Source organism: Drosophila ananassae, chromosome 2R (genome assembly GCF_017639315.1).
Source record: "Drosophila ananassae strain 14024-0371.13 chromosome 2R, ASM1763931v2, whole genome shotgun sequence".
NCBI classification, from domain to species: Eukaryota; Metazoa; Arthropoda; class Insecta; order Diptera; family Drosophilidae; genus Drosophila; species Drosophila ananassae.
This window is the reverse complement of record NC_057928.1, coordinates 2,362,065-2,379,593: the sequence shown is the minus strand read 5'-3', so window position 1 is coordinate 2,379,593 and position 17,529 is coordinate 2,362,065. Positions and strand designations below refer to the sequence as shown.

Sequence of the window (17,529 nt, the reverse complement as noted above, 5' to 3'; positions counted from 1 at the left end):
GGGTTGCCCCATCGCCGCCGTACATTTGTTTAAGGCATCTCCCACACGAGCGACGACAGAAGCTTTTATTCGCAGTCAGGCGACTGGCGACATTGTTTTGGAACAACACCCTGGTGAGTGGATCGATATTGCCTGGACGACATGATGCACCATTCGCCCAGAAGGAGTCCCCGACTGAACGAGGGACAGAATATCGCACCGCAAGTAGATGGCAGCGTTTTGGCCCCGCAAGCGTCGCAAGCCGGCGGCCGAGGCAGTGAAGCCCCGGCGTCATCAGCGCAGCTGGCAGCATCTGGAGCCACCAGGAAACCGAAGGTGGCCGACCTCATGGATAGGATCGCCGAGTTGGAGAAGGAGTTGGAACGCGCTCGCAGCGGTAATATGGAACGCACTGACCCCGGTATGTCGAGTGAGGTTGGGGTAGGTCAGCCGCCATTTGCAATCGGCCTGACCGTACCCAACGCAACAAGTGTTTATCCGCCATCCTGGAGCGGACCTCAAACGGTACCGTGTTCGCAGAACTGTACCACGAGGATAAATCACGCATCGCCATTTTGCGCTACCGGCACTACTGTTCCAGCGCATGGTTTCGGGCTGCAAAATGAAGTGGCCGGCGGAACGTCGGTACGTGCGCCTTCCCCTGGAGACGGTGCTTGGGCGACGAGCATTGGAGGAACTGCACGCTGGGCGCCACGAAAGCTTCCTGAACTGCCTACGTTCGGAGGGAAGCCAGAGGACTGGCCCATTTTCTACTGCGCGTTTACGGAGACGACGCAAGCGTATGGTTGTACGGACTTGGAGAACAACCTAAGGCTACTGAAGGCGTTAAAGGACGACGCGCGTGAGACGGTGAAGTCGTTGTTGATTCACCCCAGCAATGCGAATGCAGCGGTGGAGCAGCTGCGATTCAGATACGGCCGACCGGAGCAGCTAATACGCAGCCAGCTCAACAGCATTCGAGATGTGCCTGCAATTACGGAGCACAACCTGGGAAAGCTCGTCGCATTCGCCACCCATGTCAGCAACCTCAAGGCTTTCCTACAGTCAGCGAAGGCGGAGCAGCACCTGGGTAACCCTATGCTGATGGAAGAACTTGTGGCCAAGCTCCCAATAAGCAAACGTGTGGACTGGGCAAGGCACGCTGCAACCATTCAGCCCTATCCGACGATTGTGGACTTCAGTTCGTGGTTGATGGAACTAGCCAACGTGGTCTGCTTGGTGGCGGACATTGATGGAAGGGAGCCAAGGCGTCGATTGCTTCATGCCAGCGTCGACCGAGAGCAGGACGAGCAACAGGAGAGCTGCCGCAGGAATTGTCCAATTTGTGAAGGCCTTGGACAACATGCAGTTCGGGACTGCCAACGATTCATTGGAGCCACACCTACAGAGAGGTGGAAACTCGCAAGAAGACATCGCCTATGCTTCATGTGCTTGGAAAGTGGGCATATGACTGGATCCTGCGCTGCGTCAGAAGAGTGCCCCGTGAACGGATGCAGGAGGAAGCATCACCGTCTTCTTCATGAGGAAAACTATGAAGGCTTCAGGAGACCGCCACAGCGAGGCGGCAATTGGAGAGGCTACAACCGGCAGGCAGCCGGACCGAGGGAAGGCGTCCAAGTAAACGAAGGAGCAGCCTCATCCGTGGATGCCTCTGCGACACCGGAGACAAATTTGAGCTGTGTCGACGAGGACCGAGAACGACTTCTGTTCCGTGTATTGCCGGTGACGCTATACGGAGGTGGGAAGCAGGTGGATACGTACGCTCTTCTGGATGAAGGTTCTTCGGTGACGATGGTCGACAACGAGCTGGTTGCAGAGCTAGGCGTACAAGGAGTACGTCGTCAGCTGAACGTTCAATGGTTCGGAGGCAGGGCCACAAGAGAGCCTACTAACGTGGTACGTCTGGAGATCAGTGGAGCAGGCAAGTCCTCCCGACATGTGCTGAGAAACGTCTATGCCATTTCGAGCTTGAGTCTGCCGATGCAGAGCCTGCACAGAAGGGATGTGAGGAGCGTGAACAAGGACGCTCGACTACCGATGAAGCCCTACGTAAATGCAGTGCCGAAGCTGCTTATTGGTTTGGACCATGGGCATCTAGGACTGCCATTGAAAACGAGACGGTTTGCCAGCGAGGGACCGTACGCGGCCGCAACCGAATTAGGATGGGTTGTTTTTGGGCCTGTGGAAGGACGACGAGACACGCCATCACCAAGGTCTTGTCTGCTAGCCACGTCGTTGGATGATAACGTGGAACGGATCGTCGAGGACTACTTCGAGATCGAGAACTTCGGTGTGAAGGCGGCGCCAGCGGCCGCAGCCAGCGACGACGTGAGGGCTCAGAAGATCCTGGAGGACACAACGGTGCGAGTTGGCCGCCGATACCAGACGGGATTGTTGTGGAAAACTGATAACATTGTGCTGCCACGTAGCTATGATATGGCGTACAATAGATTGGTCAACATAGAAAAGAAAATAAAGCGAGATGGGCAGTTCGCCCAAGAATATTCCCGGATTGTTAAAGATTATGTCGACAAGGGATACGCTCGGCGTCTGGAACGACAGGAGATCGATTCGGAAACCCATAGAACATGGTACTTGCCGCATTTTGGAGTGGAGAATCCCAACAAGCCAGGGAAGATCCGATTAGTATTCGACGCAGCGGCACGAGTTGGAGGAGTGTCACTGAATTCTGCGCTGAGCAAGGGGCCGCAACACTATAAGGCCTTGGCATCTATCCTCTTCCACTTTAGGGAAGGTGCCGTCGGAGTCTGCAGCGACATTAAGGAAATGTTTCACCAGGTGCTGATCCGACCCGAGGATAGATGTGCGCAACGCTTTCTGTGGAGAGATGGGAATGACCAACGGGACCCCGACGTCTACGAGATGTGCGTGATGACCTTTGGAGCAGCATGCTCACCGAGTGCGGCGCATCATGTGAAGACAGTGAATGCCAAGCGATTCCTGGATTCGGATCCCAGAGCAGTCAAGGCCATCGTGGACTACCACTACGTGGATGACTATGTGGACAGCTTCGCCACAGAGAGCGAGGCGATCGAAGTATCTAGCAGAGTGAAGAAGATACATGCGGAAGGCGGGTTTGAGCTTTGCAAGTTCTCGTCCAGTTCGCCTACAGTGGAGAGGATGCTTGGACCCAGTGATCACGCCCAGAGTGTTGGATGGGGTGAGGCCGAGCAAAAGATTTTGGGAATGCGGTGGCAGCCAGCCACGGACGACTTCAGGTTTCGAGTGAAGTACCACAAAGTCGCCCCCGTCGTGTCCGATGGGAAGAGAATTGCCACGAAAAGGGAATTCTTGAGCATGGTCATGTCAACGTTTGACCCCTTGGGATTCCTGTGTTGTCTAATGATAACAGCGAAGTTGTTGCTGCGAGAGGTCTGGAGGAGGAAGATCTCATGGGATGAACCACTACCGGCTGAGATGTACAACGCCTTTATGGACTGGCGTAAAGAGATGGAGAAAGTGGAACGTTTTCGGTGCCCACGTCACTACTTTGGATCCGGGCTGGTGAAGACTGTCGAGATGCACGTATTTGTGGATGCGAGTCAGTCGGCATTCGCATCAGTGGTCTACTGGAGGATCACGTACGAGGACGGCGACGTGCAAGTGAGGTTCGTGTGCGCAAAGACGAAGTGTGCACCGATGCGAACGATGACGATTCCACGGTTGGAGCTGCAGGCAGCAGTTCTAGGAACGAGGTTGATGGACACAGTCAGACAGGACCATAGTGTGGCCATTGCAGAGACCGTGCTATGGACGGATTCGAAGACAGTGCTGCGTTGGATTGGCAGCACACACAGGCGCTACAAGCAGTTCGTAGGGAACAGAGTAGCCGAGATTCTGGAGTCGACGAAGGTGGCCCAATGGAGATGGCTACCATCCGCCGACAACGTGGCAGATGATGCAACTCGAGCGCAACGCAGCGTGGACCTAAGCGAGGAGTCACGCTGGTTAAGAGGACCGGCATTCCTGAGGAGACCAGCGGGCAGCTGGCCAGGAACTGCACCCACCGACGAAGCGGATGCAGAAGACGAAGAGGAGATGCCGGGTGAGTTCGTGCTTGTTGGCGCGAGTGATCCGTTTATATCGCTGGAGAGATTCTCAAGCTACAGGCGATTGCTGAGGACTACGGCCTGGGTCCTAAGATTCATACGTCGATGCCGTGGACAACGAGATGAGCTGGAGAACTACGGCCTCAATGTAGCTGAGTGTGAAGCAGCTGAGGACTTGCTATTCCGTAGAGCACAACGTGAGGCGTTCCCCGATGAGGTGCAAGCCGCAGAGAAGGACTTGGACGTCGCTAAAGGAAGCGACATATGTGGACTGGCGCCATACCTAGATGGCAATGGAATCCTGCGAGCGTATGGCAGGATCGATGCGGCGCTATGTATTCCATACAGCGCCAGGAGGCCAGTGATCCTCTCCCACCGGCATGGTCTCACGGAGATGATTGTGCGCGACGCCCACGTGAGGATGAAGCATCAAAACGTGGATGCTGCGATGGCGGAGATCCGGACCAGGTTCTGGATTACGAGACTGCGGAGAGTGCTTCGTAGTGTGATCTCGGGATGCAGCGAGTGTAAGCTGCAAAGAGCACGGCCGATGCCGCCGATTATGGGACCCCTGCCAGATGATCGTTTGGACGCCTATGGCTGGCCGTTTAAGAGCACAGGCCTCGACTACTTTGGGCCGCTGCTAGTGACCGTTGCTCGGCACCAGGAGAAACGGTGGGTGGTCTTGTTTACGTGCCTGACGACCAGGGCGATTCATCTGGAACTGGCACATGACCTGTCGACTGATTCCTGCATACTTGCAATCAGGAATTTCATGTGCCGTCGAGGGCCTGTACATAGACTGCGCAGCGACAATGGCAGGAACTTCGTTGGAGCAGACAGAGAGGCCAAGAGATTTGCGGAGATCTTCGAACCCGAGAGGATCCAGTCGGAGCTGTCAAGCAAGGGAATTGAGTGGATCTTCAACTGCCCAGCGAACCCATCAGAGGGTGGAGTCTGGGAGCGAATGGTGCAGTGCGTGAAGAGGGTGCTACGCCACACAGTGAAGGAAGTGGCGCCGAAGGAGCACGTCCTGGAGAGTTTCCTAATAGAGGCGGAGAACATCGTTAATTCTCGTCCGCTCACCCATTTGCCAGTGAGTGCGGACCAGGAAGCCCCTCTCACGCCCAACGATCTCCTCAAGGGAGCAGCTTGCCCACCGGATACCCCCGGCCTGGATGGAGGTCTCGTCAAGGAAGGAGCTACGCGGAAGCAGTGGCGCGTGGCAAGGATGTTGAGGGACCGATTCTGGAGGAGGTGGGTCTTGGAGTACCTACCCACGCTGACACGGAGAGAGAAGTGGTGCCGCAGAGAGAAGCCGATTCAACGAGGAGACATCGTCTTCGTTTGCGATCCAGCCATTCCGCGTCGAGACTGGCGGAAAGGCGTCGTGGAGGAGACCTTTGCTGGAACGGATGGTGAGGTCAGACGAGCCCGCGTTAGGATCATGGATGGAGATCGGACCCGCTGGATAATGCGCCCCGCTTCAAAGTTGGCGGCTTTGGATTTGAGTGAAGAAGTTCTTCACGGAGGTGGGGATGTCGCGGATCGATTATCGATAGTTAGTATTTAAGTAGAATTTTGTTATTGTGCACTCGTGAAGAGATTGGGCACACTAGGATTGAAATAATGGCGCGTGTGGTGAATTTGTCGTTGTTGTCATAGAGTGTGGGAGGTTAAACTGCGGTAAGCTTTGTAATTTATCTTTATTTCTTACCCTAACATGTAATCCCCATAGAATAAAACATAAGTTGTACGCACACATTGGATTGTGTTTTTGGAAGCGGGTTGCCCCATCGCCGCCGTACATTTGTTTAAGGCATCTCCCACACGAGCGACGACAATTGTATATATCGGATCGTATATACTTGGCCGATCCATATGAGAGTTTCACCATCAAATACATTTTTTAATAATAATGTTGATAACTGCCCCAAGCATCTTTAAAAATAGCAAGTTGTGTCATTTTCGATCGCTCAGTTATATGGCAGCTATAGTCGGCTGATCCTAATGAAATTTGGCAATCAGATTATTTTGCCCAAAATGGAATCTGTACCAAGCCATCTTTCTAACTTCAAAAACAAAAAAGTTATGCCAATTCCGATCGTTCTATGACAGCTATAGGATATAGTCGGCCGATCCCTATGAAAATGTAGATAAGATACTTTGGCCAAATATATCATGTGTAGAAAGTCCCAACCCTTTAACTTAAAAAACACAAAAGGTATGGCATTTCCGCTCAATCAGTTACAGTCGACCGGCCGTCCCGACTTATATGCTGCCTGCAAACAAAAGAAGGATGCGTGCAAACTTTCAACTCGATAGCTTTAAAACTGAGAGACTAGTTTGCATAGAAACAGACAGACAGACGGACAGACGGACATGCTCATAACGACTCAGGAGGTGATCCTGATCAAGAATATATATACTTTATAGGGTCGGAGATGTCTCCTTCACTTAACCAAAACTATAATACCCTCTGCAAGGGTATACAAATTTCTTCATGAAGCGCCGTTCTACTAGTATCCAACTTATTTTGAACCAACATATTTTGCGGAATGGCTTACAAACAAGTGTTGGCATCTATTTCCAAGACCTACTACCCTATATTCACACTTAGTAATTTGATCCATTAGCTTAATTTACACTGACTTTAGTAAAGAATATGGCTCTGTTAACCATTCGCTTCTTATAAGAAAACTTTTGGGATTCCCAACTGATCTCTTTATCTGAATTTAGAGCAACTTATGAGGAAGAACCCAACATCTTTAAAGATGTTACCTCGCATTTAGTCCGCGTCACATGGGTGTACCCCAAGGAAGCCATCTTGGACCCTCACTTTTTACATTATTTATTAACGATTTTCCCCTTGCCTTAACTGATTCACTTGTACATATGTACGCTTATGACGTTAAGCTTTGTCTTCAGTATTGAATCAAAATGCTTGATTAGCAAAATAACCTAAAGCTTAATGGATCGAAATGTAAACTCAAGTCATTTTATCGATCTAGCCCTCAACAGGCTACGTACTTTGGGTACGCTTTAGAAGAACCATTAACTCAGATCTCCCATTAATCTAATGGGTGTCTCATTAGATTTGAATTAAAAAGAAGTTTTTTTTAAAGATGGTCAAAAGAGTTTAATGACCCGTACATAACAAAATCTTTATATACATCATTGGTCTGTCCGATTCTTTAGTGTTGATCGTCTGTCTGGAATCCTCAAAATGGAGTTCACCGATATCCCTAAGAATCTGTTCAAAAAAACCGTAGAACAATGCTGGGTTTCGTGTTTCTATATAATCTCATTAATGGTAATGTAGGCAGCCAGTATTTACTAACACGCTTAAATTTTAACGTTCCTTAGCCATTGTAGTTCGTCATATGCCCATCACGATCCCTTTAGGGTATTATGTTCGGACTACAATGATCTCTAGCATATCATATCAGTATGCGATACGTATAACCTAAAACCTTTTCTCCTTAACGCTTTATCTTTGCAACACTCTTCCTCGTGTTACTTACTACCTCTACTACCTTGAATTTAACACCGCGATTCGCGGTACGTTATGCGGCAGCGCCTCTCGGTCGGTTGGGCGGGAGGTGGGCTTTACGTATGCAGTGGAACCGCGCGTTTTTCTTGTTTAAAACAAATCTAGTGTTTTCAGCGGAGCCAGCCGGGCAATATTTTTTCTCCTATCTTTTTATACCCTTGCAGAGGGTATTATAATTTTGGTCAAAAGTGTGCAACGCAGTGAAGGAGACATCTCCGACCCTATAAAGTATATATATTCTTGATCAGGATCACCTCCTGAGTTGATATGAGCATGTCCGTCTGTCCGTCTGTCCGTCTGTCCGTCTGTCCGTCTGTCTGTCTGTCTGTCTGTCGGTTTCTACGCAAACTAGTCTCTCAGTTTTGGAGCTATCGAGTTGAAACTTTGCACACACCCTTCTTTCCTTTGCAGGTAGTATATAAGTCGGAACGGCCGGGATCGGTCGACTATATCCTATAGCTGCCATATAACTGATTGATCGGAAATCCCATAACTTTGGTGTTTTTTAAGTTAGGGTTAGGACTTTCCACACATGTTATATTTGACCAAAATATCTTATGTACAAAATTTCATTAGGATCGGCCGACTATATCCTATAGCTGTCATAGAACGATCGGAATTGGCATAACTTTGGTGTTTTTTAAGTTACAAAGATGGGACTTGGTACAGATTACTCTTTGGGCAAAATAATTCAATATGCCAAATTTCATAAGGATCGGCCGACTATATGCGATCCGCTATATATTTAACAATATAAGATGCGTGGCGCCACCTAGCGGACTGCGACTGAACTGCAAGGGTATATCAACTTCGGCTCCGCCCGAAGTTAGCTTTCCTTTCTTGTTTTTTTTGCAGCAGTTATTGAAAAGAATGTGAAATATTTAACACTTTTTTTGGCTTTTATTTCTTACCTTAACAACGCTGTAAACGGCTTGTGAATATAGCATGCTGACTTCAACTGGGTCTTGGGATAGTTCACGTGTCAGCTTAAATAATCTCTTTTTGAAAACAAAACGATTTTCTCCAGGTGCTGGTCCATTTGAAATCCTTTTAAATGATGTGGCAGAAGTTTGCTTAAGTTCCCATGCAGAAATAATGTCATATAAATAATCAAAACTTTTTATATATTCTTCGCCATCTGGCCGCGATTGGTAAATTGCCCATCCATCCGTTGCTATTAGATTAAGTTTTGCAGCTAACTTTTGTACTGCATCACCAGCTGTGTCGGTAGGATGAACGTCAATTGCTTTTGTTCTTGCATCCAAGAAAAAGAAACGACAGACAATTGTTCCAAGTCTTCGCATAGCCTTGAAATAAAAAACCGAATTTTGAATAAAATTTATGTGTTAATAATTTAGACGATATCCAATAAATCATTTTATAAATATATTCTATAAAATTAAATTCCTAATAAGAGTCTTCGCTAAGCATTCACATATCATTATATTACGTTTCTGAAAAAGCTCGCATCGAATCAAGGACTTCCATTAAACTGCATCATAAAATAAAAAGAACAGCTTCTAAATATAAGGAAATACATTTTTTTTTGTGCGGCTCCCACTGTATACTGGTCGTGCATAACTAACGGCTCAAATCGCGGGGATAGATCCTAGATACAGTAAGAGTAAAGTAGTATGGAGTAACGTGTTACGAGTTACAGTGTTGCTCAGATAAGACATTTAGAATAAAGCATTTAAGGTAGTAAGTAGAGAAAGGCGACAAGATGTAGAGACCATTGTACTCCGAACTTAATACCCAAAATTGATCATGTTGGGCGTAAGTTGTAAGTGGGCATAAATGAGTAGAGGCAAATGTTTCTAATCCTACTACTAAAAAAATTTAAGAGTGTTAGCTGTATGCATTACCATTAATAAGATTTTATACAAATACGACAATCATCATCGTTCTACAATTTGTTACTGACGGTAAGTCGAAGGTGAAGATTCGCCAATGAAGTCCTCTATGGGAGAAAATCGGGAAGTTTTTTTGTACAGATTCTATGTGATCTCGGTGTACTCCGTATTGATGACTCCAGACACACGATCCATACTCAAGAGTCGCACGAAACAATGACACCCAGATCGTTCATCTGGGTTATTCGTTCTAAACCCATAAAGAAAGTAGGTAGCCGGGTTATGGCTAGATTGATAAAATTACATGAGTTTACATTTGACACGATAAAATGACACGATCCACTAAGCTTTAGGTCATTTGCTAAATACCAATTTGGAAATTTATCGGATGAAATCGGATTGAAGTCTAGATTGGGCACTATTAAATCTATATTGAAGACAAAGCTTACCGTCATCGGCGTACATAATTAAAAATGATGTAGTTAAGGCATGGTACATCGTAAATAAACATTGTAAAGTGAGGGTCCAAAATGGCGTCCTTAGAGCATATCAGATGTGACGCGGACTAAACGCTAGTGAACATATTTAAAATAAAATCTTTCAAAAATTATATGTAAGAATGTAATACATATCAGAAGTTCGACCATTCCCTGCAATTCTAACTGATTTTCGTTATGTAGATATTCTCGACTTTTTTTGATTTTTGTCTAAAAAATCAAAAATAAAAATCATTAGTTTTTTTAATCAAAAATAAAAGGTATTGATTAATAAAAAATAAAAATTAAATTGTAATATTGTTTATCATTCAAAAGCCACGCATTTTATGTTGCCTTTAATCCCATTTAATGATTCAATGAAATAAAACCTTCATTGAACCAACCTTTCCGTGAAACCTTTCATTATTGTCAATGTCTGAGTGTCTGTGTCAGTGGTGTCGGGGTCCATTTCCTGCAACACCATCTTCCTGTTCTCAATATGGGCAGCCGACGTCCACCAGCCTCCTCACGTTGAGCCTCCGTGACGTTGAGCACCAATTATAAAATTGTAAAATACATCTCAGCGGGGTCCGACCAGATTTACCAAATACTTTTTGTTACAAAAAAAAATATATATAACAGTGTGGTTGACACCTAGTGCCAAAAGCTCCAAGTATAGCGACAGGAGCAACCCCAAGACCAAGCGATGTAGCTAGCAATGCTCGTATTAGCAATACATTGATTCACCGACATATATTGACCGAATAATATAATCAGCTATAACTAAAGTTCAATACCCAAGCGCGTTGCACGCATCTCCTTAGCTGATCGGGCATCAGCTGAGATCTGTTTAGAGGCAGCGGTAAGAAATGAACTTGTACAGTACGCTAGTGAAAACCTCAAAATAAAAAATTGAGGGGCTAACAAGCCAAAAGTTGGCGGTGATAATATCAACCTGAAAAAAATGCGTTTACGGCCATAGAGATAAGGAACGATATTGCTTGCAACTATTAAATGCCTGCTCAAATTTTCTAGTGCACAAGAAACATACGTCTCATGGCTACAAGCAGCTGTAGCTTCCTACTTCATATTTGGGCGAGATGACGGCACTTCGCGTCCCTACCAAGCAGCCATAATAGTGGTAATAAATTAGTTAATAACTAAGAGAAAATTAGGTACCCCGTTAATACCTTGCTATTCTTGTTTGGAACCGCATTAAACTTCTGTGCAAATATAGATCGCCTGTATTTCTCATAGGCACCATAAAACAGGGTGCTTTGACCCTTCTTCAATATTCTTCAAAAAAGCTTCTCCAAAAAGCTCACCAACAAAGTGTATATATCATACGACGCCACATTGGCGCTAGAGGTGAAGAACTACCGATGGCGCTATCGACACTATCGATGGTTGGCCGCTATCGAGCCGCAATCGATAGTGTCAGACACGTTCGATAGTGACCCAACCACTATCGATGGTGCCTTCGATAGCTGGCGTCTCACATCGCTAAAACAATTTCAACATTCGCTTGTGTAAAAATTGAAAAATTTGGTGTAAAATTGACGGCAATTAAAAAGGAACTATGGATCGCTTTTTAAAAAAATTTATGTTTAATGTATTCTACATAAGTATTTTGATGGATAAAGTGGTGAATTTAAGGTACACGTCGGATTTCCGCAAAGCTTATTGCGCCAAGTCCATAAAAGCAAGACTGCGATTGCACCAGTACAGACTCTGAAAAGGATTTTGTTCCCAATAAGCAGAGTAACTCAAAAAGGAGTAAGATTTCACATGTTTGGAAATATTTAAAAAATTCCGACGACTAAAAACTTGCCAAATGCCTTGAAAAAAAGACTTTATTGCCGGACGATAGTATCGAGGGTTTAAGAAAAACAGTCGCCGGCTATCGATGGCGCCGACTATCGATAGTTCTCCACCTCTAATTGGCGCTACAGCTGCGCGATATATTCCGCGAATATGCTTCGGTATTTATTTCGTGGCTAAAACACAGTTTCACGAATGTCCTTTGTCCAGAGAATCCGAGAGATATGACATCTGCTCGTATCGTAGGCCGTAGCACACGAAATGAAATGTAAGCATAAAAGTTTTATTTTCGCAATTACGTTTGCAAGAAGTATGAACGTCTAAAACCACAATACAGAAATACACCTGTCTGCATAGACGTGGAGTGATTTCAAATCAGCGTTAAAGTCATAGCCTGCGATGACGAGAGGTCCGCAGAGTTGTAAAAGCGGCACTAGACGAGATAAAAGAAGTCAACTTTCGCGTCAAGCTTTAAGCTGTTGCTTTAAGCTGGCGGGACGACCCGTCCAGACCACGATCGAGGATCTAATTCCAGGCCTCAGAGTTAGAGGATTCCGATACTAAAGATGGCTACAGCGCCGACGCATCGGGGTCTTTGACGATGAACATTCCGATGACGAAGAAACTGAGATCAGAATGGTGAAAGGGACACTGTCAGATGTCTATACGTACCCTGCAGATGAACATCTACTATAGTAAAGCAGCCTCAGCTGCGTTATTGCTCCATTTCGCTAAAGATAGAGCTGATGTAGTCCTAGCCCAGGAACCATGAATAGCAGGAGGAAGGGTTTCTTCCGAGCCGGATTATTCCTACTCAGCTGCTCCTGCTGTGCAGCGTGGATATTGGAGTCACTTCAAGCTCTCGTTTTTTTGGCCTTCCGTATTTTCCCTTCTCGCAAACCCAGCAATTAATAACCACTTCGTATGCTATCTTCTTGGAGATAATAGTCGAGTAAAACCTGCATAACATTTTCCTGGGCAGCTCTATGAGCCCTGTTATGCTATAGGTCCATTATATTCTTTTGTTCGTCTCTCCCTATTAAATCCGTTTCCCAATGTCTGCAGTACCTCAGGGTGACTGTTTCATCCAGTATTATTTGATTCTGGAAGCCGTTGACCGGTTTGTCACTAGCCTTCAGTCACTATAACATAAGTTAACGATTCTTCGCTGTGTATCGTCGCGACATCTGATTCTAACGTATTCTGCAAAGCATAAACGTTCTGGCGCGATAAGGCGTCAACTACCTAATTCTCCTTTCCCGGCTTATATAGAACCTTAGCGCCACTTTCTTTGATACGCGCTTTCCAGCGCTTAATCTTAGTATTCGGGTTTTTATCGGAGACTGCAAATGTGAGCGGCTGATGGTCAGTGAAGATAGTAATGTCGTTCTTTCCGTACAGGTAATGGCGGAGGGAGTCCAAGGCCCACACAATCGCCAAAAACTCCCTCTCATTTGTGGCGTAGTTTACTTCCCTGTCCTTTAGCGTTCTCGAAATCATGGTTATCGGTCGTTTATTATACCCTTGCAGAGGGTATTATAATTATGGCCAAAAGTGTGCAAAGCAGTGAAGGAGACATCTCCGACCCTATAAAGTATATATATTCTTGATCAGGATCACCTCTTGAGTCGATATAAGCATGTCCGTCTGTCTGTTTCTACGCAAATTAGTCTCTCAGTTTTAAAGCTATCGACTTAAAACTTTGCACACATCCATCTCTTAATTGCATGCAATATAAAAGTCAGAAACGCCGGGATCTGTTGAGTATATACTGTAGCTCCCTTATAACTCCTAAGTCGATATGAGCATGTCCGTCTGTCCGTCTGTCTGTTTCTACGCAAACTAATCTCTCAGTTTTAAAGCTATCGAGTTGAAACTTTGCACACATCCTTCTTTTGTTTGCAGGCAGTATATAAGTCGGAACGGCCGGGATCAGTCGACTATATCCTATAGCTGCCATATAACTGATTGATCGGAAATGTCATAACTTTGGTGTTTTTTAAGTTAGAGGGTTGGGATTTGGTACAGATTCTATTTTGGGAAAAACAATCTGATTTGTCGAATTTCATAAGGATCGGCCAACTATACCCTCTAGCTGTCATATAACTGATTGATCGGAAATGCTATAACATCGTTGTTTTTCAAGTTAGAAGGATGGGAGTTTCAATGGATTCCTCTTTTGGCAAAATAATTCGATATACCAAACTTCATAAGGATCGGCAGCGGATATTTCGCGCGGTTCCCACTGCATACGTACAGCCCACCTCCCGTCCAACCGACCGAGGGACGCTGCCGCGTGACGTACGGCTCGAATCGCGGGAATAGATCCGAGATAGTTAAGCGAAAAGTAGGAGAAAGATATCACGAGGAAGAGTGTTTCACAGATAAGGCGGTTAATATAAGCGATTTAAGATTATTAGTAGAGCAAGGTGACAAGATGTGGTAGAGACCATTGTAGACCGAACATAATACCCTGAAAGGATCGTGTTGGGCATATGTCGAACTACAATGGCTGAGGAGAAGAGGACGAAAGTTTCTAGTCCTTCTACTAGGAACGTTAAAATTTAAGCGTGTTAGTAAATGCTGACTGTCTACATTACCATATATAAGATTATATAGAAACATAACACCCAGCATCGTTCTACGATTTGTTAATGATGGTAAGTTGATTAATAAAAGTCTACTATGATAAGTGGGAAGGTGAAGATTTGCATCCCAATTAAGTCCCCTAAGGGCGAAAATCAGGAAGTTTTTTTGTACAGATTCTATGTGATCTCGGTGTACTCCATATTGAGGACTCCAGACACACGATCCATACTCAAGAATCGGACGAACCAATGATGTATATAACGTTTTTGTTATGTACGGGTCATTAAATTCTTTTGACCATCTTTTAATAAAGCCAAGCACACCCATAGCTTTATTAACCATGGTAGATATATGGTCGGTAAATTTAAGTTTCAAATCTAAAAGGACTCCCAGATCGTTAACCTGAGTTAATCGTTCTAAAGCGTTCCCATAGAGAAAGTACATAGCCTGGTGAGGACTAGTTCGATAAAAGGACATGAGTTTACATTTCGATCCATTAAGCTTTAGGTTATTTGCAAAACACCAATTTTGAAATTTATCCAAATCGGATTGAAGTCTAGATTGGGCACTAGTGAATTTATACTGAAGACAAAGCTTAACGTCATCAGCGTACATAAGTACGAGTGAATCAGTTAAGGCAAGGGGCAAGTCATTAATAAAAAGTGTAAAAAGTAAGGGTCCAAGATGGCTTCCTTGAGGCACCCCAGATGTGACGCGGACTAGACGCGAGGTAACATCTTTAAAGAAGACACGTTGGGTTCTTCCAGATAAGTAGCTCGAAATCCAGATAAGGAGGTCAGTTGGGAATCCCAAAAGACTGAGTTTACTTATAAGAAGCGAATGGTCGACAGAGTCAAATGCTTTACTGAAGTCAGTGTAAATGACATCTGTTTGTAAGCCATTCCGGAACCCATCCGTGATAAAAGATGTTAGCTCCAGTAAGTTGGTAGTGGTGGAGCGGCGCTTCATGAAGCCATGCTGGCATGGAGATATTATTGAACTACATAGGTGTTGCAAATGTGGAGTGATAAGTTTTTCAAAAAGCTTCGGAATTGCTGACAATTTAGAAATGCCCCTATAATTGGCAGCGTCGGATTTTTTCCCTTTTTTATGAAGAGGAATAATGTAAGATTCCTTCCACATAAGGGGAAAGATCGAAGTCTCCAGCGAAAGATTAAAGAGTTTAAGGAGCGGTTTGCACAGAGCCTCGGCGCAGTTCTTCAGAACACAGCCTGGTACTCCATCGGGGCCTGGCGAATACACGCTTGACTTTGACTTTAAGAAGACCCAATAACACACCACTTTGATCAAAAGAAGGGCAAAATATAAGGTTGGCTGATTGGATATTATAAGTGTAAGGCTGACCTGTACTGGTGCTAGGTGAGTATGTTGTTTGAAAAAACTGTGCAAAGAGATCGGCCATTGCCTGATCAGTGTTCGCATATGAGTTCTCAAACATAAGCATAGGAGGAGAAGATACATGTTTGCGCTTAGTGTTTACAAAGTTATAAAACTGCTTCGGATCCTGAGTAAACTGAATCCGGCAGCGGCGTATATAACTCCTATAACATTCAGCGTTATGCACGGTGAAATTGGACCGAGCTACTAAGTATCTTGAATAACTAACTGGCGGATGGCGTATACCAAGGCGGATTAATTGAAACGGACGGATATTTCCATGGCACGCAAACGTCGAAAAATTTATTCAAAGTATAATAAAATTTAATTAAGGCAATGTTTACATCTTCACATGCCAGTAGATTGGACCAATCAAATTCCAAAATTAACTTATTTAATTTCATAAAGTCAGCCTTACGAAAGAAACGAACTTTATGAGATTTAAGTGTAGGCTTAAGGCCAATTACGTTATTGTTTTCTATTAAAACCTCAAGAGTGGGATGATATGGATCCTCTGGGTTGGAAAATGGTAAAGTTCTGGAAAGAGTAATTCCATCAGGATCAGAAACGAAACACAAGTCCAGCAGCCGACCTAAAGAATTTCTAACGTGGTTAATTTGCCCGAGTGACATGTCGAACATGCCCGCCGGGAAGTCATGGTGCGAATTCAGCAATAAAGACGGTGAATTTTTAACATTGGACCACCTGAGTTCTGGGATATTGAAGTCACCCAGAGCTACTAGCTGGTCACCATCAGACAGACGATCAAAAACAAACCTAATAGCGTCTAAATGTTGCCAGTATGTGGGCGGTTCGGACGAAGGGGGTACGTAGGAGCACGTAACGTATAATGATTTATCGGACAATATGATTTTAATGCAAAGAAATTCTATGTCACCAAACTCTTGTGATTTAATCTCTTCAGAAGCGAAATTGGAGTCTACAGAAATTAACACTCCTCCTCCCCTTCGCAGAGTTCTATCACGTCTAAAAGTGGTGTACTTACTTGGAAAAACTTCGGAGCTTAAGATCTCCGGCTTTAACCAAGTTTCTGTAAAGACTATAATGTGAGATGCAAAGAAAGAACTATCAGAATACAGTTTGGGAAGCTTACTTCGTAACCCTCTAGTATTCTGATAGGTAAGTGTTAGTGAAGGCATTAGTTTTTTGAAGCTGACGTGGAAGGTTGGTCAGTGGCTCTAACATGTGGGAGTTTTACTCCCACAGGTTTGGTCATTTTTTTTTTCACCGTACTTGGCTGATGTTCTTGGACGAAAATGTTCTCTGGCCAGAAACTGGCGGAACAAATCGTCTTGAACATCTGCGCGGGCACACGTATTTTGAAAGATGACGTATGCCTGGTGTAGTTATATTTAAATTTAGTTATATCTGCCACCTTTATGTCGGCTTTTGATTTGGCTTTGATGTAAGCCGAGAGATCAATCTCAGAAGTATCAGGGGCAAGCCGGGAAACAAATATGTGTTTCGATGGTGGGATCACCTGCAAGGGTTTTGGTGCCGCCGTAACGAGTATGGCAGCATCAGTTCGTACCGGGGGTCCGGAAGCTTGATTGCCCTGTTCGGTGACTTTTAAGGGGGTTTCAATTATTGGGTCTGGTGGTATCACTTGAAGCGATGCCACAGAGGACATATCGGAAAATTGCTCGTTTATGCTGAGATATTCGGAAACCGAATTTTTCCCAGGTCCGGCCCTTGGGGTGGCCAGAGATATGAGCGGCTGCATAGTTGTCGGCTGAATAGGCTGAAGA

The 17,529-nt window shown here is 45.1% G+C and overlaps 1 protein-coding gene across 4 annotated transcripts in view; it reads right to left on the bottom strand.

Annotated features, from left to right (window-relative positions):
- Positions 1 to 8,651: 8,651 nt before the first annotated feature.
- LOC26515191 (unconventional myosin-VIIa) overlaps positions 8,652 to 17,529 on the bottom strand; it is a 381,684-nt gene continuing 372,806 nt past the window's right edge. For all 4 annotated transcript variants that reach the window (XM_014904700.3, XM_044714626.1, XM_044714624.1 and 1 more), the window contains one exon: positions 8,652 to 8,930. In XM_014904700.3, coding sequence (XP_014760186.1) covers positions 8,819 to 8,930 — 112 coding nt within the window. In that variant the 3' untranslated portion in view covers positions 8,652 to 8,818. The remainder of the gene's footprint in view (positions 8,931 to 17,529) is intronic.